At 33.8% G+C, this 26,950-nt stretch overlaps 1 protein-coding gene across 1 annotated transcript; it reads right to left on the reverse strand.

The window, feature by feature from the left end:
* Positions 1 to 1,112: 1,112 nt before the first annotated feature.
* Positions 1,113 to 26,924, reverse strand: AURKA (aurora kinase A). Its single transcript, XM_074288663.1, has 9 exons — positions 26,532 to 26,924; positions 22,069 to 22,118; positions 20,762 to 21,038; positions 19,934 to 19,988; positions 17,571 to 17,762; positions 15,799 to 15,937; positions 12,782 to 12,930; positions 5,768 to 5,942; positions 1,113 to 2,197 (listed from the first exon to the last, which is right to left on the reverse strand). The coding sequence occupies exons 2-9, from the start codon at positions 22,111 to 22,113 to the stop codon at positions 2,012 to 2,014; spliced, it is 1,218 nt and encodes a 405-aa protein (XP_074144764.1). The 5' UTR covers positions 22,114 to 22,118; positions 26,532 to 26,924; the 3' UTR covers positions 1,113 to 2,011.
* Positions 26,925 to 26,950: the final 26 nt, after the last annotated feature.

The following is a 26,950-nucleotide window of genomic DNA, read 5'->3' on the forward strand; positions in this document are numbered from 1 at the left end:
GACCTAATATCCTTGTAAAAAAAAAAAAAGAAATTGGATACTTTACAGTTTGCAAAACGTTGTATGCCTTATTTGACCCTTACAAACATAAAATTGCCATTTTCCTTATTTTACAGATAAAAAAAACTGAAACAGGATTCAAATCTAGCTTTAATGACTAGCACAAGAACTCCACCCATTATAACATGCTAATTTCTTTTAGTGATAAGGGTTAACTCAGTCTTAGTTATAGTCAAATTCATATTTTCCCTTGTTTTTAGAATTCTTAGCTTGCTCAAACACAAATTCAGGGCATGTATGTGGACATCAGAAGCCATGGACTTTTACTACAGACTCCTCTTCCTGGATTTTTCATTTTTATTATTTTCTTAGCTGTGTCTCAACTAATTCTTTTTACACTATAGGTATTTTTAATGCTAGCGGAATATACAAAATTTTCTGTCTCTTTTCAGACTAAAGTCTTAGATTTATACAACTTCAGATAAATACCCTGTCTTCATTAGATATATAGCCCCTCTGATTAGCTACCTATATTCCAACCCAATATAGAAACCCAAATCCTATTCTTAGACACCAAGACTCCTTAGCCAGGAGATACTTCCCAAATCTAGAGTAGTTCCTCTCAAGTTTTTAGCTTCTTGAACATGAATTAGTATTCTTTAGCAATACTACCTGGGTTCTTTTTGATAATTCACCATTAAATGTATAATAATATTTCCATTTAATAATTCTTAGAATACAAACCAAAGAAAATGACAAAATGACAACAATAAAATTTGCTAGCAAGATGGCATTTTGCTGTCAGTAAGCAGAGTCACACTGATCATCATTCATCACTTTTTCCTATGATCCTGACACCATTTGTAGATTTCACACCATACTTTAAACTTTTGCCCAAATTTCATTTTATCAAAATTACTTAGCAATCATAAAACTTGTCAATGAAAGCATTCCCTTTCAGAACTAAAATGTATGTTTGGTATAGTAAGAAATAGTAACCAGATTCATATTGAAACTTTAATTGCCATTATTGATGGCAATCAATAATAAAGCTAAGACTTTAGTTCAAAAGTTTGACTTCATTATTCTAAGTGAAATTAACAACATTAAAATTTATTTAAATTCTTTTATTTTGTCAGTCAATATTTTTACCAAAACTTATAATCATGGTATAAGGTAAATTACTTCAGCAAATGATTCTGGTGCAGTTATAAAAATTTCATGAAGTGGTTACAGTAGTCTTTCTTTGCAACAGACATTATTCCTAAATATACATAGGTAATTATGTTGTTAACTTTCAACCCTGAGCATTTTCCCTGGCTTGCTTAGTTATAAAACATACCAAACTCTTAAGATATCTGTTGGCAGCAACTATAAGAAATACATATCCTAATGAGATCCTTGTTTTTCCATTTATCAAGTACAAAGAATATACTTTGAAATAAGTCTTTATTTAATAAATTGGTAGGACAGTCAACATTCAAACAGTATAGAAAAGAAAAATGAGTGTTCATAGGGATTTACCAGTTTTGTTCAGATTCAGACCACATGACAAAAGTCTCATTTGCCCAATAAATTAAAAAAACAACAACACTTAGGGTTATTGGGAAGTTATTGCACTGTCCTTTAAAAGACACCAAGATGAGGACAACTATAGTCCAACTTTCTTAGCAAATTCAACATTCTGTGTCTAGGCCATCTTAACAGGCTCTTTGGCAGCTCCTCTGTGTCAGCCTGCCTCAGAGGACTGAACCAATATGCAACAGGAATTTGTATTTGCTTTTATTCCTTATTTCAGAACATTTAAGTGTAGTTGAGTTTTCTCACTTAACTTACAGAACTGAAGACCAGAATGAGTGCAAGTTAAGGTATTGACCATTCAAGTTAATTTTTTTTTTCCTTTCAACGGCCCAGAGAGAAGACAATTTTTCAAAACTACTTCCCACTTCAGTAGCATTTCTTGTATGGTAATATAGTAACCTTGGCTCAAATTTCCCAGAAGGTAAGGATCTTAAGACTTTATACTGTTTGATTCTTTGCTTTTTCGGTTGCTTGGCGATTTTGAAGAATTTGCTATGATCCAAGGATGTTCAAGGAGCTCCTTTAGTGTCAGCCTTTGGTAAGGATTATGCTTCAAAAGTCTTGAAATGAGATCCCTAGCCCCTTCTGTTACAAAGTCAGGGAATTTATATTCAACCTAGAAGAAAAACAGATCATATGAATTAACAATTCAGAGTGTGTAGAAACGATTTCCATCAACAAGTGTATATAGAATACAGTGCCAAACACTGTAAAGCAATAGAATAGTAGGAATTTATAGTCTAATACAAGGCTAAGGTGCCAAAAAATGCTCTATAATATTTTATGAACCTTTGTAAAATTTATTGTATTTATAATACAAAGTACTATGAGGCCTAAAGAGGGAGTTCACTACCTCTAAACATCATCTGAAAGAAGGGAAGAGAAAAAACTTGGGAAAGGATTTCTGGAGAAGATAATATTTGGTTAGTTTTAAATAAGGAGTTCAGCAGATGAAAATTGTGAAAAATGCATTCCTGGTATAAAGAATAATAAAAGCAAAGGTGCAAAGAAAACAAAATTTAAAAAAAGAAACATTTAGAGAAAATGTCTGGTTAGGTAGGAGAGGATATGGAGGCGAGTAAGTATTGATTAAGTTGTAAAGGCAAGCTAAGGCAAAGTGTCACCAGGTTGTGAATGTTCCTGAATGCTAGGCAAAAGTATCCTTTATTCAGAAGGTGAAAATATAGACAGAATCCAGAAATTTTGAGAAAGAGTAACAAGATCTGATCTCTATGTAAGAAAGAATACTCTTTGAAAGACAGATTATCAGTCAAAAGAAGTAGCAAGCAGCTGAAGTAGGCTACTTTCTTAATTCAAGTACATAAGCTCCTTAGGGAAAGGAGAGTGAGAACAGAAAAGAGTGAATGGATATGAAGCAAAGTACAGATGACAACAAAAGGAACTACTCAGAGATTATATGACTGGTCAGAGAGAAGTAAGCCAGAGAGACAACCCAAAGTTTCACAAACAGGAGACAAGATTGAGGAAATGTGATTCTTTGGACACAAAGAATGAAATCAGGAGGAAGAATGTGTTAAGAAAAAGATAATCTCAATAGATAAAGAAAAAGCATTTGACAAAACATAGCACCCATTCTAAATAAAAACACTAAAGAGCATAGGAATAAAGGAGTTTTCCTTAAAATGATTAGTAGAGTCTATCTAAAATTATCAGTAAGCATTATTTGCAAAGGGGATAAGTTTGAAGCATAAAATTGAGATAAAACAAAAATGCCCATTATCACTATTATTCAATATTGTATTAGAAATGTTAGCTTTAGCAATAAGAAAAAGAAATGGGAGGAATTAGAATAGGTAATGAGAAAACTATCACTCTTTGCAGATGCTTTGATGGTATATAGAAAATCCCAGAGAATCAATTAAAAAACTACTTGAAACAATTGCAACTGTAGCAAAGGATTTATAAAATAAATCCACATAAATCATTAGCATTTCTATATATTACTAACAAAACCCAGCAGCAAGAGATAGAAAGAGAAATTCCATTTAAAATAACTCTAGACAATATAAAATATTTGAGTCAACCTGTCAAGACAAATTCAGGATGAACACAATTACAAAACACTTTTCATAGGGGCAGCTAAGTGGCACAGTGGATAGAGCACCAGTCCTGAAGTCAGGAGGACCTGAGTTCAAATCTGATCTTAGACACTTAACACTTCCTAGCTGTGGGATTCTGGACAAGCCATTTAACCCCAATTGCCTCAGCAAAAAAAACAAAAAAAAAAAAACAAAAAAAAAACAAAACACTTTTCACACAAATAAAGTTAGATCTAAACAACTGGAAAAATATCAACTGCTCACAGGTAATAACAATTATGCCTTCATTAATCTATTTGTTCAGTGCCATACCAATCAAGCTGCAAGAAACTGTTCTATAGAGCTAGAAAAAATAACAAAATTCATTTTGAAGAGCAAAAGGTCAAGAATATCAAAGGAATTAATGAAAAGAAATCCAAAGAAAGATAACTTACTTATACCAGACATAAAACTGTTTTATAAAGTAGAAGTCATCAAAACCATTTGGTACTAAGAAACAGAGTGATGGATCAGAAGAATAGGCTTAAGTACACAAGATACAACAGTCAATGACTATAGTAATCTACTGTTTGATAAACCCATAGACTTCAGTTTCTGGCATAAGAACTATTTGACAAAAAATTGCTGGGAAAATTGGAAAATAGTACGGCAGAAATGAGACATACAAATCCTACACTAAAATAAGGTCAAAATAGATCCATAAGGATGATATTATAAGCAAATTAAGAGCACAAAGAATAGTTTACCTATCAGATCTTTGAAGAAGAGGGGAAATTTCTGGCCAAAGAACTTCTAGAGAATATTATGAAATGCAAAATGTATAATTTTGATTACATTAAATTAAAATAATTCTACCCAAACAAAACTAATGCAGCCAAATTTATAAGGGAAGCAGAAAGCTAGGAAACAACTTTTACAGCCAATGTTTCTGATAAAGGCCTCATTTTAAAAATATATAAAGAACTGATTCAAATTTATAACAATATAAGTCATTCCCCAATTGATAAATGGTCAAAGGATATGAACAGTTTTCAGTTGAAGATATTAAAGCCATCAACAGTCATATAAAAAGGCTCTAAATCGCTACAGATCAGAGAAATGCAAATTAAAACAACCCTCACATAGTACTTCATAGCTATCAGATTGGCTAAGATAGTAGGAAAAGATAATAATAAATGTTAGAGGAGATATAGAAAAACTTGAGATACTAATCTACTATTAGTGGAGTTGTAAACTGACAGCAGTTTGGAATATACACTTTCATTACTGGATCCGTATCCAAAGAGAGTGGAAAGGACTCATGTGTGCAAAAATGTTTGGAACAGCTCTTTTTGAGGTGGCAAGGAATTGTAAAATGAATGGATGCCGCTCAATTTGGGAATGGCTGAATGAGTGATGTATATGAATGTAATAGAATATTAGTGTTCTATAAGTAATGATAAGCAGGCTAATTTTTTAAAAAAGCCTAGAAAGACTTACATGAACTGATGCTGAGTAAATTGAGGAAAACCAGAACACTGTACATAGTAACAGCAAAATTGTGGGATGATCATGCTAAACTTAGCTCTTCTCAGCTATACAGTGATCCAAGACAATTCCAATAAACTTGAGATAAAAAATTCCATCCAAACAGGGAACTATGGAGGATGAATGTGTATTGAAGCATAATATTTTCACCTTTAATCAGTAGACAGAAAGGAAAAATGAAAAGATACAAGCAAGGACTGATGAAAAAATAAAAGCAAGGTACCAAAAGAGATTCAAAAAAGAACATTGCTGCACTCAAGGTAAAACCTTGATAAGAAGCATCTTTCTTCTAAAGTTAGGAATGGCTTCTTATGGGAGACTTCTTTGCTTTAAGTGAAGCTCAGGCAGAGAACAAAATGTGATTGGTGAAGAGAAAAGAGGAAAAAGGGAATGAGATTACAAGTCAACAAAGTAAAAATGGAAAAACTGTAGAATAGAAGAACTGGCAGAGGTTATGTATCATGAATCTATAGTGGTAAAAAAAGTATTTTAAGAATATACTATGTCCTACCAGACCTGATTAAACAGTGAAGTGAAAAATCATATTACAAAAAAAAAATTATAATTTGAGTGATGGACTCTTTTCAGTTATGTTTTACCTTTGAAATGCTTCTGTAAGTTTCTTGATATGTTTCTGCTTCAAAAGGAGGTTTTCCTACTAGAAATTCATAGCATAGAACTCCAAGACTCCATAGGTCCACCTTTTCATCATGCATTCTGCCTTCAATCATCTCAGGAGGTAGATAGTCAAGTGTGCCACAAAGAGTTGTTCTCCTGTAATTGAGAAATTAGTTTAAAAAAAAAAAAAAAAAAAAAGTCATATTGCTAAGTTCCATTTTCTTATTCATAAAGACTAAAAAAACCTTAATTTCTCAATTCAAATGAAACTTGCAAGTTTCCTAATAATGCTTTTGTAAGTTTTATATATTCCCTGGTATCACAGAATGCTAATTAGCATGAATGACCAGCTGAGCCAAACACTGAGCAATCTCTTAAAGAGGAATTTTTAAAGCCTTAACTTTGAAATCCAAGAACCACATGAGTATAGCAGTCATTGAGAGTATTTTACCATAAGCTATCTATTGTACAATGAGGTCACACTAAAGCCAGCCCTTTTATTTTTTCAATACCAAACAAGTTTATATTCTAGTTTCTGTTCTGCTGCTAGCTAGCTGCATGACTTGTTAATCATGTCACTTTTTCGGGCCTCTTATTCTAAACCTATAAAATTAGGGGATTAGCTACAATTTAATAAACAAGGCATAAACTACAGTGCTCCAGCCTTGAAATAGAATAGGAAGACTTTAGTTCAAGTCTTACATATGAAATAATAGCTCTATAATCATGGCAAGCAAAGTATTTAATTTCCCAGTGCCCTGAAAGATTCTTAGATGAATTACTGATGAGCATCAGTGGAAGAGTTGTTAAACTAAGCAATTCTTACATCTAATGATGCTTCACATTTTCAACACACACACACACACACACACACACACACACACACACACACACACACACACACACACACACAAACACAAGACTAAAGGTTTAAGGTCATCTCCAGCTCTTATTTTGCACTTCATACTTAATGGTTACTACTAATGATGTTGTTTGAACAGAATTTGTTTTACCAATCATTATCATCAAAAAAGGAAGCTTAAGAAAAGTTAAAATCTATGTAAACTTTTTAAAAACTGTCAAATTGTATTCAATGATCCCTCATTTGGGGTACTTCCAGAGTGAAAACAGAACCAAAGAATTCCCATACCCTTTTCATGATTAAGAGGCTATAGCCTATTTAACTTCAAAGTTTGACTACGTCAAGATTTTTTTTGACTGTTGCAATGTTAATCCTCCTGAAAAATTTATTTATTAAGTTTTCAAGTTAGATAATGTTCTTCCTTGTCATAATGGTACTAAGCACATAGCTTAATAATATAATTTAATAGTCCCCCAGTATACCAAAAGCAATACAGCAGTAAAGAGAAATCAAATACAGGTAGGAGAAATGAAGTAGGTAATTTATAAAACTAGGGCCTTAGAAAAACTTGGGTTCAAATTCAGATTCTAAAAACATGCTGATCACATTATGTAATATCTCCATGCCAGAGAGCAACTCTCAAATTTGCAACTTTAAGGAGTCTTCCCTGAAAAATGTGAGGAAAAAAAAAGCTTGGACACTATTTTCCAGGAAATTATCAAAGAGAACTGCCCAGACGTTTTGGAAACAGAGGGTAAAATAGACATTGAAAAAATTCCTCAATCACCTACTGAAAGGGACCCTAAAATCAAAATGCCAAGAAATATAGTGGCCAAGTTCAAGAACCATCAGACAAAGGAAAAAATATTGGAAGCTGCTAGAAAAAAGCAATTCAGATATGGAGGAGCCACAATAAGGATAACCCAGGATCTAGCAGCGTCCACATTAAAAGAACGAAGGGCCTGGAACATGATATTCCAAAAGGCTAAGGAACTTGGTATGTAGCCAAGAATAACTTACCCAACAAAAATGAGCATCGTTTTCCAGGGAAGAAGATGGACATTTAACGAAATAAATGAATTCCATCTATTCTTGATGAAAAAACCAGACCTACATAAAATGTTTGATCTTCAAATACAGAACTCAAGAGATTTCTAAAAAGGTAAAAAGAAATCTTGAGAACTATACTTCTGCCATAAAAATATGTAAAAAACATATGTATAATCTGTCTTAGAAACTGGAGGTGGAAAGGAAATTATATCATAAAAAAGTGTAAAGTGGTAGTACTACATCTCATGAAGAGGCAAAAGTAACCTGTTATATCTGAGAGAAAGAAAGGAGGGAGATGAACATAGTGTGTATCAGTAGACATATTCTATTTTTGGTGAAACTTCTTCCACTTCATTGAAAAGTAAGAAGGAAGGAGTAAGCTAAGGGGAAGGGAATACAGAAATTGTGAGGAAAAGGGGTAAAATAAGGGGAGGAACTTTAAGGTGGGAAAGGGATACTAAAAAGGGAGGGCTGTGAAAAGCAAGTGGTGTTCACAAGTTTAATACTGAGTAGGGGGGTAAGAGGGAAGCAAAGGGGAAAAGCATAAGCAGGGGTTAATAGGATGGCAAGCAATATAGAATTAGTCATTCTAACCATAAATGTGAATGGGGCAAACTGCCTCATAAAGAGGAAGCAGTTAGCAGACTGGATTAAAAGTCAGAATCCTACTATATGTTGTTTACAGGAAACACATCTGAAACAGGGTGATACCTTCAAACTAAAAGTAAAAGGGTGGAGCAGAATCTACTATACTTCAGGCAAAGCCAAAAAAGCAGGAGTAGCCATCTTCATCTCAGATCAAGCAAAAACAAAAATTGATCTAATTAAAAGAAATAAGGAAGGGCATTATATCCTGCTAAAGGGTAGCATCAATAATGAAGCAGTATTAATATTAAACATATATGCACCAAGTGGTGCAGCATCTAAATTCTTAAAAGAGAAATTAAGAGCTGCAAGAAGAAATAGACAGCAAAACTATAATAGTGGGAGATCTCAACCTTGTACTCTCAGAATTAGATAAATCAAACCACAAAATAAATAAGAAAGAAGTCAAAGAGGTAAATAGAATACTAGAAAAGTTTGATATGATAGATCTTTGGCGAAAGCGAAATGGAGACAGAAAGGAGTATACTTTCTTTTCAGCAGTTCATGGAACCTATATAAAAATTGATCATATACTAGGGCATAAAAACCTCAAAATCAAATGCGGTAAGGCAGAAATAGTAAATGCACCCTTTTCAGACCACAATGCAATTAAAAATACATTTATTTATTTATTTATTTATTCATTTGTTTTTATTCATTTTTCCAAATTATCCCCTCCCTCCCTCCACTCCCTCCCCCCCCCCCCATGGCAGGCAATCCCATACATTTTACATGTGTTACAATATAACCCAGATACATGTGTATAAATACCATTTTCTTGTTGCACATTAATTATTAGCTTCCGAAGGTATAAGTAACCTGGGTAGATAGACAGTAGTGCTAACAATTTACATTCCCTTCCCAGTAAAATTACATTTAATAAAAAGCCAGGGGAAAATAGACCAAAAAATAATTAGAAACTAAATAATCTTATACTAAAGAATGATTGGGTAAAACAGCAAATCATAGACATAATTAATAACTTCACCCAAGAAAATGACAATAATGAGACATCATACCAAAATGTGTGGGATACAGCCAAAGCAGTAATAAGGGGAAGTTTTATATCTCTACAGGCCTACTTGCATAAAATAGAGAAAGAGAGGGCCAACGAATTGGGCTTACAACTAAAATTGCTAGAAAAGGAACAAATTAAAAACCTCCAGACAAACACAAAACTTGAAATTCAAAAAATAAAAGGTGAGATTAATAAAATTGAAAGTAAAAAAACTATTGAATTAATTAATAAAACTAAGAGTTGGTTCTATGAAAAAACCAACAAAATAGACAAACCCTTAGTAAACCTGATTAAAAAAAGGAAAGAGAAAAAGCAAATTGTTAGTCTTGAAAATGAAAAGGGAGAACTCACCACTAATGAAGAGGAAATTAGAACAATAGTTAGGAGCTACTTTGCTCAACTTTATGCCAATAAATTCGATAACTTAAATGAAATGGAAGAATACCTTCAAAAATATAGCTTGCCCAGATTAACAGAGGAAGAAGTAAATAGTCTAAATAGTCCCATCTCAGAAAAAGAAATAGAACAAGTTATTAACCAAACTTCCTAAGAAAAAATCCCCAGGACCAGATGGATTTACATGTGAATTCTACCAAACATTTAAAGAACAACTAACTCCAATGCTATATAAACTATTTGAAAAAATAGGGATTGAAGGAGTCCTACCAAATTCTTTTTATGACACAGACATGGTACTGATACCTAAACCAGGTAAATCAAAAACTGAGAAAGAAAACTATAGACCAATTTCCTTAATGAATATTGATGCTAAAATCTTAAACAAGATATTAGCAAAAAGACTTCAGAAAATCATCCCCAAGATAATACACTATGACCAAGTGGGATTTATACCAGGAATGCAGGGCTGGTTTAATATTAGGAAAACTATTAGTATAATTGACCATATTAATAATCCAATTAATAAAAACCATATGATCATCTCAATAGATGCAGAAAAAGCATTTGATAAAATCCACTAAAAACGCTTGAGAGTATAGGAATAAATGGACTATTCCTTAAAATAATAACCAGCATATATTTAAAACCTTCAGTAAACATCATATGTAATGGCGATAAACTAAACCTTTCCCTGTAAGATCAGGAGTGAAACAAGGTTGCCCACTATCACCATTACTATTCAATATAGTACTAGAAACTCTAGCCTTGGCAATAAGAGCCAAGAAAGAGATTCAAGGAATTAGAGTAGGAAATGAGGAAATTATCACTCTTTGCAGATGGTATACTTAGAGAACCCCAAAGACTCTGCTAAAAAGCTATTAGAAATAATTCAGAAGTTTAGTAAAGTTGCAGGATACAAAATAAATCCACATAAATCCTCAGCATTTTTATACATTACCAACACAATCCAACAGCAAGAGATATAAAGAGAAATTCCATTCAAAATAACGGTCGATAGTATAAAATATTTGGGAATATATCTACCAAAGGAGAGTCAGGAATTATATGAGCAAAATTACAAAACACTTGCCACAAAAATAAAGTCAGATTTAAATAATTGGAAAGACATTCAATGCTCTTGGATAGGCCGAGTGAATATAATTAAGATGACAATACTCCCTAAACTAATCTATTTATTTAGTGCTATACCAATCAGACTCCCAAGAAACTATTTTAATGACCTAGAAAAAATAGCAACAGAATTCATATGGAACAACAAAAGGTCGAGAATTTCAAGGGAAGTAATGAAAAAAAAATTAAATGAAGGTGGTCTAGCTGTACCTGATCTAGAACTATATTATAAAGCAACAGTCACCAAAACCATTTGGTATTGGCTAAGAAATAGACTAGTTGATCAGTGGCATAGGTTAGGTTCACAGGGCAAGATAGTGAATAAAAATAGCAGTCTAGTGTTTGACAAACCCAAAGATCCCAAATTTTGGGATAAGAATTCATTATTTGACAAAAACTGCTGGGAAAACTGGAAATTAGTATGGCAGAAACTAGGCATGGACCCACATTTAACACCACATACTAAGATTAGATCAAAATAGGTCCAAGATTTAGGCATAAAGAACGAAATCATAAATAAATTGGAGGAACATGGGATGGTTTACCTCTCAGACTTGTGGAGGAGGAAGGAGTTTGTATCCAAGGGAGAACTAGAGACCATTATTGATCACAAAATAGAAAATTTTGATTACATCAAATTAAAAAGTTTCTGCACAAACTAAACTAATGCAAACAAGATTAGAAAGGAAGTAACAAATTGGGAAAACATTTTTACAGTTAAAGATTCTGATAAAGGGCTCATCTCCAAAATATACAGAGAATTGATTTTAATTTATAAGAAATCAAGCCATTCTCCAATTGATAAATGGTCAAAGGATATGAACAATTTTCAGATGACGAAATTAAAACTATTTCCACTCATATGAAAGTGTTCCAAATCACTATTGATCAGAGAAATGCAAATTAAGACAACTCTGAGATATCATTACACACCTGTCAGTTTGGCTAAGATGACAGGAACAAATAATGATGAATGTTGGAGGGGCTGTGGGAAAACTGGGACACTGATGCATTGTTGGTGGAGTTGTGAAAGAATCCAACCATTCTGGAGAGCAATCTGGAATTATGCCCCAAAAATTATCAAAATGTGAATACCCTTTGACCCAGCTATACTACTACTGGGCTTATATCCCAAGGAAATACTAAAGAAGGGAAAGGAACCTGTATGTGCCAAAATGTTTGTGGCAGCTCTTTTCAGAGTGGCTAGAAACTGGAAAATGAATGGATGTCCATCAATTGGAGAATTGTTGAGCAAATTATGGTATATGAATGTTATGGCATATTATTGTTCTGTAAGAATTGACCAATAGGAGAAATACAGAGAAGCTTGGAGAGATATCAACTGATACTGAGTGAAATGAGCAGAACGAGGGGATCATTATACACTTCAACAATAATATTGTATGAGGATGTATTCTGATGGAAGTGGATATCTTCAACATAGAGAAGAGCTAATCCAGTTCCAATTGGTCAATGATGGACAGAATCAGCTACATCCAGAAACGGAACACTGGGAAATGAGTGTAAATTGTGAACATTGATGTATGGGAATGCCTGCCATCTAGGGAAGGGGGTGGAGGGAAGGAGGGGAGAAACTCGGAACAGAAGGGAGTACAAGGGATAATGTTGTAAAAAAAAAAAAAAAAAAAATTTACCTATGCATATGTACTGTCAAAGAAAATGTTATAATTATAAAAATTAATAAAAAAAAAAAATTTAAAAAAAAAAATAAAACAAAATAAAAAACTTTCTACCAGATCAGGAAAAAAAAAAAAAAAAAACTTTAAGGAGTCTCACCCAAAGAAATCACAGGTCCAGAACATATACAATCAAAGAAGGCTTGTGCCAAACAAATCAAGTTTAAGGCCTAGTTTAAAGTAACACTCTTACCTAGATGATGGAGCATGAACTGACCAGCCAAAATCTGCAATCTTCAGCTCACCATCTGATCCAAGAAGTAAGTTCTCTGGCTTAATGTCTCGATGAATCACCTTTTTTGAGTGGCAATATGATAAGGCATCTGCCAGCTCTGTGATATACTAATAAAAAAAGATCATTGGGAAAGTCAATATTTAAATTATGTCAAGCAGTTTTAGAAGCCTCCTTTATGTAAAAGCTCAATATTACATATTTTCGTGGCTATGTATTTTCCCCGCCCTGAGGCTAGGGTTAAGTGACTTGCCCAGGGTCACAGAGCTAGGAAGTGTTAAGTGTCTGAGACCACATTTGAACTTGAAGGTCCTCCTGAATTCAAGGCTAGTGCTCTATCCACTGCGCCACCTAGCTGCCCCAATAGTACATATTTTCAAAAATCTTGAAAAAACTAATTAAAAATCAAAAATTAACCATAAGTTTCTTGGCCCAAGTTTTTGTTAATGATTTACATATTCTTAAGTGTTATTTATTATGAAAATGTACTAGGAATCATTTGATCTTTGATAAGGGGAGGGAGAGCATAAGGCAGTAATAAGAAATTAATCAAGAACTATATATTCTCCCAAATTTGGGAGAAATATCCATTTCCATCAATTCCTACTAACATCACAGGATTTTGAACTCTTTCAAATTTCAAATCAGGGACAAAATTAAATTTAAGTTGGCTGTTGCTGAGTTGTACAAAGATTTAAAATAAAGAAGACATTCCCCAACTCTACAAACTCTGAATTGTTTCAAAAGAGAATTTCTAGGTAAGATAGATTTTTGCTCTTCTAGGTAAGGTAGACTGAATACCCTTGCATTCAAATCATTTCCTGAAATGATTTCATTTTGAGTTGATTCAATAAAAGAAACCTATATAAACTGCTTTGATTTTCCCTAAATTAAAAACTTTACATATGAAAGTCTCTAATAAAGCCCCTATAATTATTCTGTTCAAATAGCCAATGCAGCCAATTTTTTTTGCCTTTGGAGTCAGAAGATTTAGATTCAAATCAATTTGACATATTAACCTTCTGACTGGTCTCTCTGCTTTAAGTCTCACAGCACTTCAGTCCCTCCTCTACTCAGCTGCCAGAGTGATCTTCCTAGGTCATAAAGTTACATATCTAAGGTATGACCATGTCAACAGCTGACCATGTCAACTCTACCTATTCAACTCAATGTCTCCCTATCACCATCAGAATCAACTATAAATTCCTATTTAGCATTTAAAGTCCTTCATAATCTGGCCCTTTCATATCTTTCTAGTAATCTTATAACTTTACTCTTCCTACATACCCTGTTACATAAACTGATACATACACTGATCTACTCATCTTGCTTTACACCCTATACTTGGTTTCCTATAACTGTGCCTTTGCATCAGCTGTCCTTCATGCTAGAATGTTCTTTACTTTTCATTTTTAATCTTCCTGGGCTTCCTTTAACACTCAGAACTAATCTCATCTTCTGGGTAAAAAGCCTTTCTTTGGTGTCCCCAGCCCTCCATGCTAGGCCTTTTCCTTTTAGATTACTTCACATTTACACCATTGTAAAGTACACAATTAGTTGCATTTTGTCTCCCCATTAGAATATGAATTCCTTGAGGACAGGAATAATGTTTTTGCTTTTGTATCCTTAGCACATAACACATAAAATACATGATGCTTTTTTTAACTGTTTTATATTTATATCCTAGAGATATTATGTTATATTCTCTATCCTGGAGAAAGTCACTTATGCTCCTTGATTACTCCTCATATGTAAAATTGGGAGGAGAAATGGGGAAAGAGTTTGGACAAGATGGCCTCTGGGGATCGCAAATCTTCTATGGCAACTACTTTGCCTTAGTCTTAAAATCAAAAAAAAAAAAAAAAAAAAAATCAAGATTCTCAAATTAGAGGTTTAGGAATTGAAGATTTAATAATTTTTTGTTTGTGTTCAGTAATTTTTCAGTCATGTCCAATTCTTTATGATCTATTTGGAGGGTTTTTTTGGTAAAGATATTGCCGTGGTTTACCATTTCTTCTCCAGCTCATTTTACAGATAAGGAAACTGAGGTAAACATGATTAAGTGTCACAAAAGTTAGTTGAATATCTGAAACCAGATTTGAGCTCAGAAGGATGAGTCTTCCTGACTGCAGGCCTGACACCTAGTTGCCCAGATTTAGGAATATTTAGCCTGGAAAAAAAGACCTGTAATTACTCAATATCTTGTGTCATGAGTAAGAAGGTCTTTTCATGTAAGAATGGGGGTTAAATTGTTCTTGTCACCAGAAAGGCAGAAAAAGGTAGCTAGGTGAAAGATCCGGTCAGAGTTTATGAATTTTTTTCCTTCCAATTAGTTTTCTTCAAGGAGAATGAACTACCTTGGAAAGTCCTCCAAGTTTAGAATGCTCTGCCTCATCCCTTTGCCTCTTAATTACCTGGCTTCCTTCCAGACTGAACTCAAATCCCACCTCTTTAAGAAACCTTGCCTAGTGCCCCCACTGAGGAACTTCCTTTCTTCTTCCCACCTCCCCACCTTTTCCCCATCCCTCACCCAACTTTATCTTCCATCTACTGTTTCTACATTTTGTATATGCCTAAGTAATTTATTTTTTATATTCCCAACGAGAATGTATACTTGGTGAAAGCAGATAGCTTTTTAACCTTTGTTTCTTTGTGTTTTCTATTCTTAGCATTGTCCCACACACATTCAAGGCTTAATATTTTTGTCTGATGGAGAGGATTTTTACTGATGTATCAGTTGGACTAGATGATCTCTGAAAGCCCTTACATCTCAAATTCCGTGAAAATCTCATTATCACATTAAAATATTTCACAAATTGTTTTGGTTTACTCATCTAAAATAATTACTTTTTGGGGGTAACTAAGTTTAAAATGCAATTTATTCTAATACAATAAAAGTTATGTTGCTAAAGAACCTAAAAAGGGGGAAAAAAACTTTAGAAATTACTTAGCCACTTAGGCAATTAGCTAAAACTTACAGTAGCCGTTCTTTGTTCATCAAACTTTGAAAGCTTTTGAAGCTCTCTATAGACTTCTCCACGAGGTGCATATTCTAGAATTAGGTAAACTCTTGTGGCATCATGAAAATAACCATATAATCTCAGAATATTAGGATGCCTGCAACAAAGAATGAATACTCTTTAAAAAAAAAAAAAAAAAAAGTATCACCAATAAATGGAATCCCCACACTATTATCCATTTTTTCCTTTTAATAGGACACAGAATTTAGTATCCTAGCTTAGAAAAGACATAAAATTGAGAAAATAATGAGCTAAAAATATGATATATTATTTTTACTAGTATGACTTTTGATACTTAAAAGTCTTATGGTAGAAAAAGACTATATGAAACTTCTAAGACTACAATATATATGACATATATCCTTAGATACCCTTAGAGAAAACCCAAAATTACCTTTTAAAAACAGTTAAAAGGTAGCATACTTTTAGTATTAACTTTTTTTTTTTTTTTCAATTAACAAAACTCTACCTCATCTCTTTATCCCTTGAAAAAGTAAAAGCCAATATAAATTCTGGCACTAAAAATGTCCAAAAAAAAAAAAATGTCTTAATCTGCACCATGAAGCCATTACTTCTTTCAGGACTTGAATAGCATTTTTCATCATGAATCCTCTGAAATCATGATTAGTCATTGCACTAATCCAGTTCAAAATGTTTCAAAGTTGTTTGTTATTACAATGTTGTGGTTTTCTTGATTCTATTCACTTTACTCTGCAATATATACAGTTAAAATGCACTAAAACTATCTCCATCATTTCTTAAAACAGTATTCTACCACATTCACATGCCATCATTTGTTCATCTTAACACAACTAGTGAGCACACCTTACCTTTAGTTTCCAATTTTTTGACACCATAAAAAGAACTATTCTAAATATTTTTGTACATATGGGTCCCTTTCCTTTTATATCTTTGGTGTAATGATTAAAATAGTATATTTTGGGGCAATTTCAAATTGTTTCCCAAAATAAATGAATCAATCCATAGCTCAATCAACAGAGCAACAATTTTTTCCACAGCCCCTTCAACATTTGTCATTTTCCTTTTTTTGGTCAACTTTGTACATTTGATGTGTATGAAATGGAACCTCAGAGTTGTTTTAGTTTTCATTTTCTCTATTTTTACATGACTACGGACAGTTTGGCTGAAAAACTGTCCTTTCATATCCTCTGACCACTCATCAACTGGAGAATGGCTCTTATTTTTACAAATCTGAATTAGTTAGAAGTGAAGGTCATTATCAGAGAAATTTGCTGTAATGGTTTTTCCCCTAGTTATTTGCTTCTCTTCTAATTCTAGATGTACTAGTTTATGCAAAAAAATTTTAATTTCATGCAATTACAATTTTCCTTCCTATGATCCTCTTTGTTTATTTGAGACAATAAATGTGAAAGGTAATTTTTTTGTTCTTCCTCTAATTTGTTTATTTAACCCATTATGTTTAAGTCATAGATCTTTCTGGAGCTTCATCATGTTATACAGTGGAAAATATTGCTTTATACCTAGTTGCTACTTGACCTTGCAATATTATTTACATTATCAAAGAGTAGCTTCACTTTATTTTCAGTGAATTCCTTAGTCCTATAGTATAAATGTGATTTATACATGATTTTTAGAAATAGTAATCTAATAAGTCAAGGCATGCCATAACTTTTAGTGAGCCATGAATAATAAAGAACATGCATTAATTTTCTTTACTCTCCTTTTCTTACCAACACTACAACACTTACCTAAGATGAGACTGTATTTCTACTTCTCGCCTCAGTTGATGTTCAACTCCTGCTTTTTCCAGCTGGGCCTTAAAGAGTACTTTAAGAGCCAAGATAAATTTGCTCTGCTTCTCTCGTGCCAAATAAACATTTCCAAACTTTCCTTTTCCCAAAGGGCGACCAATTTCAAAGTCATCCAATGCCCACTGCCTTCTACAAAGAGTATTTAAATATATTTCAATTTAGAGAAACAAAACTCCTTTCTTACAAATAAGTGGTATGCACATACATGATGCGTTTTATACACTATGAAAAATACCACTATCTTAAAGGGGCAAACTATTTACTAGCCCTGCCTGCCATAAACAGGGATTTTTTTTTTTTTAATAGTTTTTATTTACCAGATATTTGCATGGGTAATTTTACAACATTGACAATTGCCAAAACATTTGTTCCAATTTTTCCCTTCCTTCCCCCCTCCCCCAAGATGGCAGGTCAACCAATACATGTTAAATATGTTAGAGTATAAATTAAATAAAATATATGTATACATGACCAAACAGTTTTTTGCTGAACAAAAAAGAATCGGACTTTGAAATAGTGTACATTTAGCCTGTGAAGGAAATCCAAAATACAGGTGGACAAAATTAGAGGGATTGGAAATTCTATGTAGTGGTTCATAGTCATCTCCCAGAGTTCTTTCAGTTCATTACTGCTCTATTGAAACTGAGTTGGTTCATCTCATTGTTGGAGAGGGCCACATCCATCAGAATTGATCATCATACAATATTGTTGTTGAAGTATATAATGATCTCCTGGTCCTGCTCATTTCACTTAGCATCAGTTCATGTAAGTCTCTCCAGGCCTTTCTGAAATCATCCTAACAACAGGGATTTTTTTAACAATAATTGCCACTTATGAACATCAAGGAAGAAGAATTATACACAAATGATTCTCTCTAGCATCCAAGTACTTATAAATACTCTAATAATTATATTAATGCCTGAAGCTAAAAAGCCTTAACCAGAGACCTAGAAAGAGCCTCATGAGAGAATCCAACCCCTAACTTTTACAAATGAGGGTAAACAACTCAGCTAATGTTATACAGCTAGTTATTGACAAAATCAAGGATAGAATTCAGTACTAGACTCTCACAGTCCAGTGTTTATCATATAATGCAAGAACCTGCCAAAGTTAACTTAAATAACTATGACATTTAGAGCTAGAGGAAACAAGTGGTCATTAAAATGTTCAACTTTTGTATTTGATAAATGAGAAAAATCAAGGCCCAGGAGTTACTTAACCAAAGTAGCTGTGGCTGTCCCATGTTTTTGGTATGTGTTTACTCCATATATCCCTTTAGTAGTCAAATCTTCTCTTTTCTATCTCTACAACATCTCTTTTGCTCCATTCACACAAATGCAATTGTAATTCAGGCCCAAAGCACTTCTTACCTCCACTAATCTAATTCTAATTATGTCCTCTAACTGGTCTCTCTCTTCCCTAATCCATCTTCCACTCAGTTGCCAAGGTGCTTTTTCTAAAGATTATTTCTGACCACACTTTCTACCTACCCCCCATTCTTAAGAATGAACTGCAGTAGTAATGAACTGAACCAACTACACCCAACGAAAGAACTCTGGGAGGTAACTATGAACCACTACATAGAATTCCCAATCCTTCTATTTTTGTCTGCCTGCATTTTGGATTTCCTTTACAGGCTAATTATACACTATTTCAAAGTTCAATTCTTTTTGTACAGCAAAACAACTTTTTGGACATGTATACATATATTGTATTTAATTTATACTTTAACATATTTAACATGTATTGGTCAACCTGCCATGTGGGGTGGGGGGGTAAAGGGGGATACAATTAGAACAAAAATCTGGTAATTAAGAATGAATTGCAGTGATTCCCTCTCCCTCCTCTCCCCTCCCTCCCTCCCTCCCTCCTCTTCTCTTCTCTCCCTTCCCCTTTTGTCTCTCTCTCTCTCTCTCTCTCTCTCTCTCTCTCTCTCTCTCTCTCTCTCTCTCTCTCTCTCTCTCTCTCTCTCACACTCTCTCACACACTCTCTCACACACTCACACACACACACACACACACACACACACACACACACACACACACACACACACACACACACACAGAGTTCTCTTTATTGAAGGAAAAACAATTTTGGATCATAGCTAAATAGTTTTTTGATAAAAAAAATGATAAATTATTTAGTTCCTATTTGCTACAGGATGACCACCTATGTTATAAATAAACAAATTATAGTAATTATCTTCCCCAAATTCACTAACAGACATTTAAAGAAAAATTAATTATCCCAGCAGTACTTATTTAGCCTTAAAAAAAAAAAAATCATAAGTAAATCTTACTTTTTTGTTTCCTCATTTTTCTGTCTTGATGTCTCTCCCTTTCCAGAAGCACTTGCTATTTATAAAACAATTTTTAAAAGTAAATACATTTTTAAAAAATTAATAGATTAAAATTTTCTTTGCTACTTGTTACATGTGGAATTTTTAGGATTAATGGGAAAAACAGGAACAAAGTTAGAGCCTCAGAGGGGAAAAAAGGAATTTCAGGAGAAATACAAAATTAAAGCCTTAGAAAAACCACTACTATCTTAGGATCAACATCTGCATCATGGGATATTTAGAGAGTAAGTTATTTTGTTCTTGAATTTTTTAATTATCAGGCCTATATTTCTAACTGTATAAAGCTAGGAGATTTTTTTTTTTTAATTATCCAATTTAAGTGATTTCAAGCAAAGTTACTAGATTTGAGAAAAGGGGGAAAAAAGATAAAGAGAATGTTATAGATATATCAATTTTTAAATCATGTCTATAACCACTTCCTCCACAACAAATTGCCATAGGGAAATATAGAAATCAAGAATATTGTGACACACCTGACTATACAATTCAATTATAAATGTCCACAAAGACAATCCGGTGACCATAATAGAAACATTGGTTTTTTTGCACAGAAATCAGCAAGCAATGTGAAATACAGGTGAAGAGGAAAAGATAACTATTATTTTCACTTTAGATCACAAACTTTAAATGCAAATAAGCATGTAATCTGAATATTATACTCACTCATATGAGAAATTTAAAAGATAATAGTTTCCCACAAAAATGATTATTCTACATACTAATTACAAAGGATGAAGCTACTCTAAAAGCTTCAAAAGTCTTACATACCAGACACTGCTGCCTGAGACTGCTCAGTGTTTTGAGTGTTATTTGGTGGTCTTGATGTAGGAGGAATTACTGGTGCTGGTTGTAACTTCTGTGGCTGTTGAGTCTGAACTGCTTTGTGACTAGAGACATTCTTTTGTGTATGAGAAGGAACTAGAAGAGTATTTGAAGGACATAAGACTCGTTGAGCTTGCCCACTGCTTGCTGGTAACCGATTCTGGGAAGAAATATGCTGAGTTACAGGCACACGTTTTGGACCTTCTCCAAGTAGAGTCGTTGTCTTTAATGTAAAGAAAGAAAAAGGAAAGTTTAAAATTATGCATTTAAGACAATTAGACATATCAGATTTAACAAAAATTTTTGCTTTCCTATGCAGAGAACGATAGCACTGTTACTAAGTAATCTGTCAGATCAGATAGTGCACTATTATATCCTAGATAATTAGGAATAAAATTTCCTTTGGAAATCAAATAGTAATTATCATCCTCTTGGCCCTGTCTGCAGACTAGGTGATTCATGATACAGTAAAAAAAACATTGCCCTATGAATTATGTGTTCTGGTCCCAATTCTGCCATCAAGGAATTAAATAACCCTGCACAAGTCACTTCCAACTTAAAAATTCTATGATTCTAATTTCCTGTGTAGAAATTTAGCTTTGCATACTATAAAGAGCTGCTATCCCTGTCCTGATTTCAAGAATAAAACATCCATATAAACACAAACACATACATTCTATTATTTAAAAAAAACAACATAAGTAGGTCACATTTTAAAATGTAAATTAAGACGAATACTTCATTTACTTATTTTTAAAAATTAGCTATACATTACTTTTTTCTCCTTTCATTGATGTAGTTTGTTCATAAGAACTTATGCAGGGTTCTTTCTCTAGTAAACATGTAAATATCATATAACATAGAAAATGGAATTGTATTGGGAATTCCTTACGTCTCTCAAATTTATATTATTTTCCAGAAACACAGTAGATGAAAACAGTCAAAATAAAATCTGCAAATATTATTAAAAGAAAATATACTAGGGTGTGGTGGGGTGGGAGCAAGGGGTAGAAGTTACTGTTCAAATTATTCTTGAAAAGCTACTACTCTACTCTGGATCACATTTTCCTCCAAACTGCTGACCTACACAAGCAATGATAAATAAAACCACTTCCAATTTTAGGAACTCATAGATAGTTCAATTTAAAATGAAGTGAAAGAGCTCAAAATACAATCACTACTATGTATCATTTTGTGGGTAGAGGTTTCATAACTGCTACTGCAAAAGTTTTGATGTTCTAATAAAGTTTTACCTTGTTGCTAGGTCCTGAAACACTGTTTTCTTTAGATTTGTCCATGTTGCCTGAGAGGACAAAAGTTTTAGTCAAAGTTTAGAGACAGAAGAGAGATAAGACACAGCATATATTATGCCTTACAAACCAAGTGGGGGTATGACAATATATATACTCACATATATGAGTTTTTAATCTGTCTTCTTCATGAGGGAATATTGGGTAAAAAGCATTTCCCAAGGAGATAAAATGTGCAATGGTACAACTTACTTTTACAATTTCATGATAAAAGTTAATTTTTATACTGCAGTGACAGATTTTAAATTTATAATGCAACTTTATAAAAAGGTTGTAATCAAAACTAGTCACCACAATATTGCTCAATTATTCCATCAATCATATGTGTTGTTTAAAAACCATTAGAAGTGGAAGGAATCATTTAAAATATATTCAAGTTGTAAATGATGAAGAAACTTTCCCTTTTATAGAGGTAGTTTAATGATTTCTTTGGGTATCTTAATATTTAAAGAGTACACCTTCACTCTCCCTTGCCCAAATTTAAATACTAAGCACAAAATTATATTTTCTAGGAACAAGTACATCTTCAAATTTTTTTTTTCACTTTTCATTCTTACTTCACTCTACAATTATAGACTTCATAGAGCTCTACAAGACTTTAAAAATCATCTAGAACAATTCTCTCATTTTACAGATAAAGAAACAGGCTACTACTCCTTAGATAACAAAGTAAATGGAATGGAAATTGATATATGCTAAATATAATTTTAATGTGTGGATGTGGGCAGTTAGGACTTAAGCACGAAAGTAAGCATATGGTATCTATCAAGTTATGGCAATAAAAAAGCTATAGGAATTAAAAGAAAGATCACTATGGATCTTTAATGATGCTCCCATGAAATGAGCCATGAAGAGAGGAGGAAGCGAGTGTTCACCTTAAATTGGATGGAAGGAACAAAGGAAAACAGGAAGGAACAAAGGAAAACAGGAAGAAACCAGGCTACTTTGTGGAACAATCAAGAAATTTAGATTATCTAAAACTGGATCATTCCCTTGGAGGGAAGATGGAAAAGAATCTCACACTATAAAAAAAGCATGGATAGAGGTAATAATAACAGAATAAGTTTAGGTTTCAGCCATATAGAAACAATCATCAAACAGTTAAGAGTTATACAGTTGGAACTAGAAAGGATGCAAAGAAAAGTAAGGCGAGGAAGAAAAACTTGGCTGGTAGTATTAAGAGAATAGGAAAAAAACTTTAAGACTTTAAGAACTGTTGCCAAATATTGTACAAAGAATAGGTTTGAGAAAGGACTTAGTAAATGAAGATCTTTAAAAAATATAGTTTCATTATAGTGGTAGGAGTGAAAGCCAAATTTTAGGGAGTGCAAAAATTACTGGCAAGAATTTATTATTTTCAGGACTACTTAATGGTATTGAATTTTTAAGCCCCATTTGCTTAAAATATCTAAGTACCCAAAATGCTAGGTCCTACCACCATAACCCGTGTACCCAATATCATGTATTTCTGATATTTCACAATAGGGAATAGTCATCCTTTGATATCACTTTATGGTCCATATTTGTCAAGTTCATTTTTCCTAAATAGTACCTACAAATCTGAAAGATGACTATATTAACACAAATTTTATATTACTTTGATAGTTTGCAGCAAAGAAAAGCTCAAACATTATCTTAAAATTAAAAACCTATTTAGTATGTGTTTAGGACAAATACTTGCTCGACGTACAAATTATTGGATTTAGGAAATCAGCTTTTTTGATCAATTTTCCATGGACAGAAGAGCTATGAAATTAATAAACTATTTGCATATATTATTTGATATGCTTCTCTTATCAACTTGTGAATGAAACAAGCATTACAAATATTATCCCCATTTTACAAAAGGAGAAATTGAGATTTAGAAAGGTTAAATAATTCTAACGTTACATAAGGATAAGCTGGAACATAAAACAAGTTCCAAATGCATTGCTCTTTCTATTATGCTACATCTATTCTCTAATTTTAAGAGGCCTACAAGGCATAAAATGTATGCCTTTTATCATCTGAACTGTTTTTCTAAAATTATCAGCTTCAATGAGGCAAAAGAGGGGAATCTTGGAGGTGGCATGAAAAGTAAATATTTTTGTTAATCAGATTTTTAAAAAAATTTTAAAGTAAGTTTGGCACAATGAACATTAGCAAAAAAAGAGAAAAAAAATTAAACCTAGAGCCAAGAAATTAGTTTTGAGATTCTGTAAATTACTTTTGGCAACTAGACTTGTGTCAGAAAAGACCTAATTTCCAATACACTTTATGACACCAGCTGTGAAATCATAAGAGGTGCTAGTCACTCTGCAAAGCAGTAGGGATAGAAAAAAATGACATAATAGTCATTCCCAAGAAGCTTACATTCTAGGAGGAAGTTCATAAAATATAAATATATAAAGGGAATGCAAATAGTTAAATACAATGTAGTTTGGGAACAAAACATTTGAAGTTGGATGGTAGAAATGGTTTTATGTAGAAAGTAGTGATTGAGCTGCATCTTAAGAAGGGAGCAAATTTCTGGCCAGAGGGGAAGTAAATTATAAAGGCAGAGATGCAATTAACATATGGATTTTCAAGTGTGACAGAATCTAATTTGGTTGAGTTGGGGGTGGGGGGGGAAGGAAGAGGGAGTAGCATCAAATGGAACTAGAAAGATAATCCTGAGCATGGTTATAAAGTTTTAAAAGTGAAACTTTGTATTTGTTCCCAGAAATCAAATAGGGAGTTATTGGAGTTGGCTGAGTAAAACAGTAACATCATTTGCAGATTTGTACTTAAATGAAAAGAAAACTTCCTTCGGCAGGGGTGAAGATGACAGGAGTGGGGAGGGATTTAAGGCATATCAAATAGGAAACTACTGGGGCAGCCAGGTGTCAAAGAGGGGTAGGAAGATGCATCTCCCTGAATTCAAATCCAGCCTCAGACAATTACTAGCTGTGTGACCCTGGGCAAATCATTTCACCCGGTTTGCCTCAATTTCCTCATTTGTAAAATGAGCTAGAGAAGAAATGGTAAACTACTCCGGTATCTTTGCCAAGAAATTCCCAGGACTGAAACTTATCAGCAATAATTAGGAAACCATTACAGTGAGAGTTAATGAGGAACTGAATTAACCTAATGGTTGATTTGGAAAAGTCCATATAGTTTAAATGCAAGAGATGTTACAAAGAGAAAAATGACAATATTTGGCAACTGATTGTTGGGGAGATAGAAAATGTTAAGTAGAGGAATGACAACAAGATTACAAAACTGGTAGACTGGAAGAAAGGTAGGTGCTTATTCTAATGGAATCCTATATTATCCATTTTAAATGCAAAGTAATTTATTATTACTAAATGTCACAAAGGAAAAAAATTTATATTGTTATATTCAAATCCATCTTCTATTTCAGAATGCTGTCATTCCCTCCCAATTTCTCCAAAACAGCTCTTTGAGAAACACATTTTAGAATCTGAATTCATCTGAATTAACTCAGAGGACAATGACCTTAACCTCATCATTTTATAAAGATAAAGCAATTGAGACCGAGAGAAACTAAGGGTCTTCCTCGTGGTCTTATAGTTAGTCAATGGCAACAGTCAAAACAAAGCCTCCTCGTTCTCGGATACTCTACTCACAACAACAGGTCTTTTGCCTCCCAATCATAGAATGCACATAAAGCAATCACCTGAAAAGCTTCAAATATCTAGTATTATGTGGTGTTAATGAACGAGCACCAAGCAAACAGTTGTAAACTAGGCAGGATCCTAGAGTTATTTTCCTACGCTCCCCTGACCCCCGATCCCCTTTCCCTAGCTCCACATCCAAAATAAGGCCTCGCACAATAAACGTTCATTGGATTAAGCGGTAAAAAGTGAAGAACAAGGTCGGTAAAAAAGCAAAAGGAATAATGCATGACAAAGACCAGCAAACTCGAATAGAGAGCCGACCTTCCGTTGGCTATAAGACATCCCTATGTAAGAAGATATCTTACATAAATGTCCAGAAGTACACCCGCTTTCATTCTATACTCCTAGAAAGCCTTGTCTTAATCCCACCCTAATAAATTCTGGACAGCAAAGCCAGCGGGTTCGCTTTTACCCCACTTCCCCCACCTTTCCGGGTGTCCATTTCCTGCCCAGTGCAGGGATTTAATAAATGTTGAATAGAATACCATCACCTCCCCTTTACATACACCTCTAAACACTCCCTCCTCTGCCCCAGCATCATCCTTAGGAGAGTCACAACACCCAGAAGACCAGCTCCCAAGGCCCTAAGGCCTCCTTCTGCCGAGCTCAGCCTTTCTCTTCTCGAAGGGCCCGACTCTCTTCCCTAAATCCACGCGGCCCCCTAACATTGCACTCCTCTCCCACGCATCCCAGTTCCCTCAACAAATACTTTTCCCCAAAAAGAGCAAACTCCTGGAGGCTACAAACCTCCTTCCTGCCTTAAGCCAGGTCCGTTCAGAAGGTTGCTGGGAGAAATAAGACAATTTCTACCGTTTGAATTCAAATAGTCCCTCTTTTAAATACACATTTACGTCCAATGCAGAACGAGCACTGATTGGACGCGGTCCCTAAAGCGTCTCCTCCTATTGGCCAAGAGTTGGTCCGCCTCGATAGACGTCCGAGACGCTGCGCAGGCGTATAATAAACACATTAGGGTTCCTAGGTGTATTATCACTAAGTTGTCTAATTTAACACAGTGTGATTCTGGGTTTCTCGTAAGTCTCCAGCACTGTGACTGCTAATGAGCTCCAAATGGGGAAATATTGACTCCTGAACGTCCCCATGGTTGCTAACAGGATGAACCCGGACCAATGTCATGAACTCTCCCCGAGACTGACATGCCAGGA

Source organism: Sminthopsis crassicaudata, chromosome 2 (assembly GCF_048593235.1).
Source record: "Sminthopsis crassicaudata isolate SCR6 chromosome 2, ASM4859323v1, whole genome shotgun sequence".
In the NCBI taxonomy this organism is placed as follows: Eukaryota; Metazoa; Chordata; class Mammalia; order Dasyuromorphia; family Dasyuridae; genus Sminthopsis; species Sminthopsis crassicaudata.

Excerpts from the sequence above, each read along its gene's own strand:
- AURKA (XM_074288663.1), bottom strand. The coding sequence starts at position 22,113 with ATGGACAAATCTAAAGAAAACAGTGTTTCAGGACCTAGCAACAAG. Across the intron at positions 12,931-15,798 it reads ATGAACAAAGAACGGCTACT|TATATCACAGAGCTGGCAGA; the intron begins GTAAGTTTTAGC and ends TTTTTTTATTAG. Across the intron at positions 2,198-5,767 it reads CTTACAGAAGCATTTCAAAG|GTTGAATATAAATTCCCTGA; the intron begins GTAAAACATAAC and ends TTTTTCTTCTAG.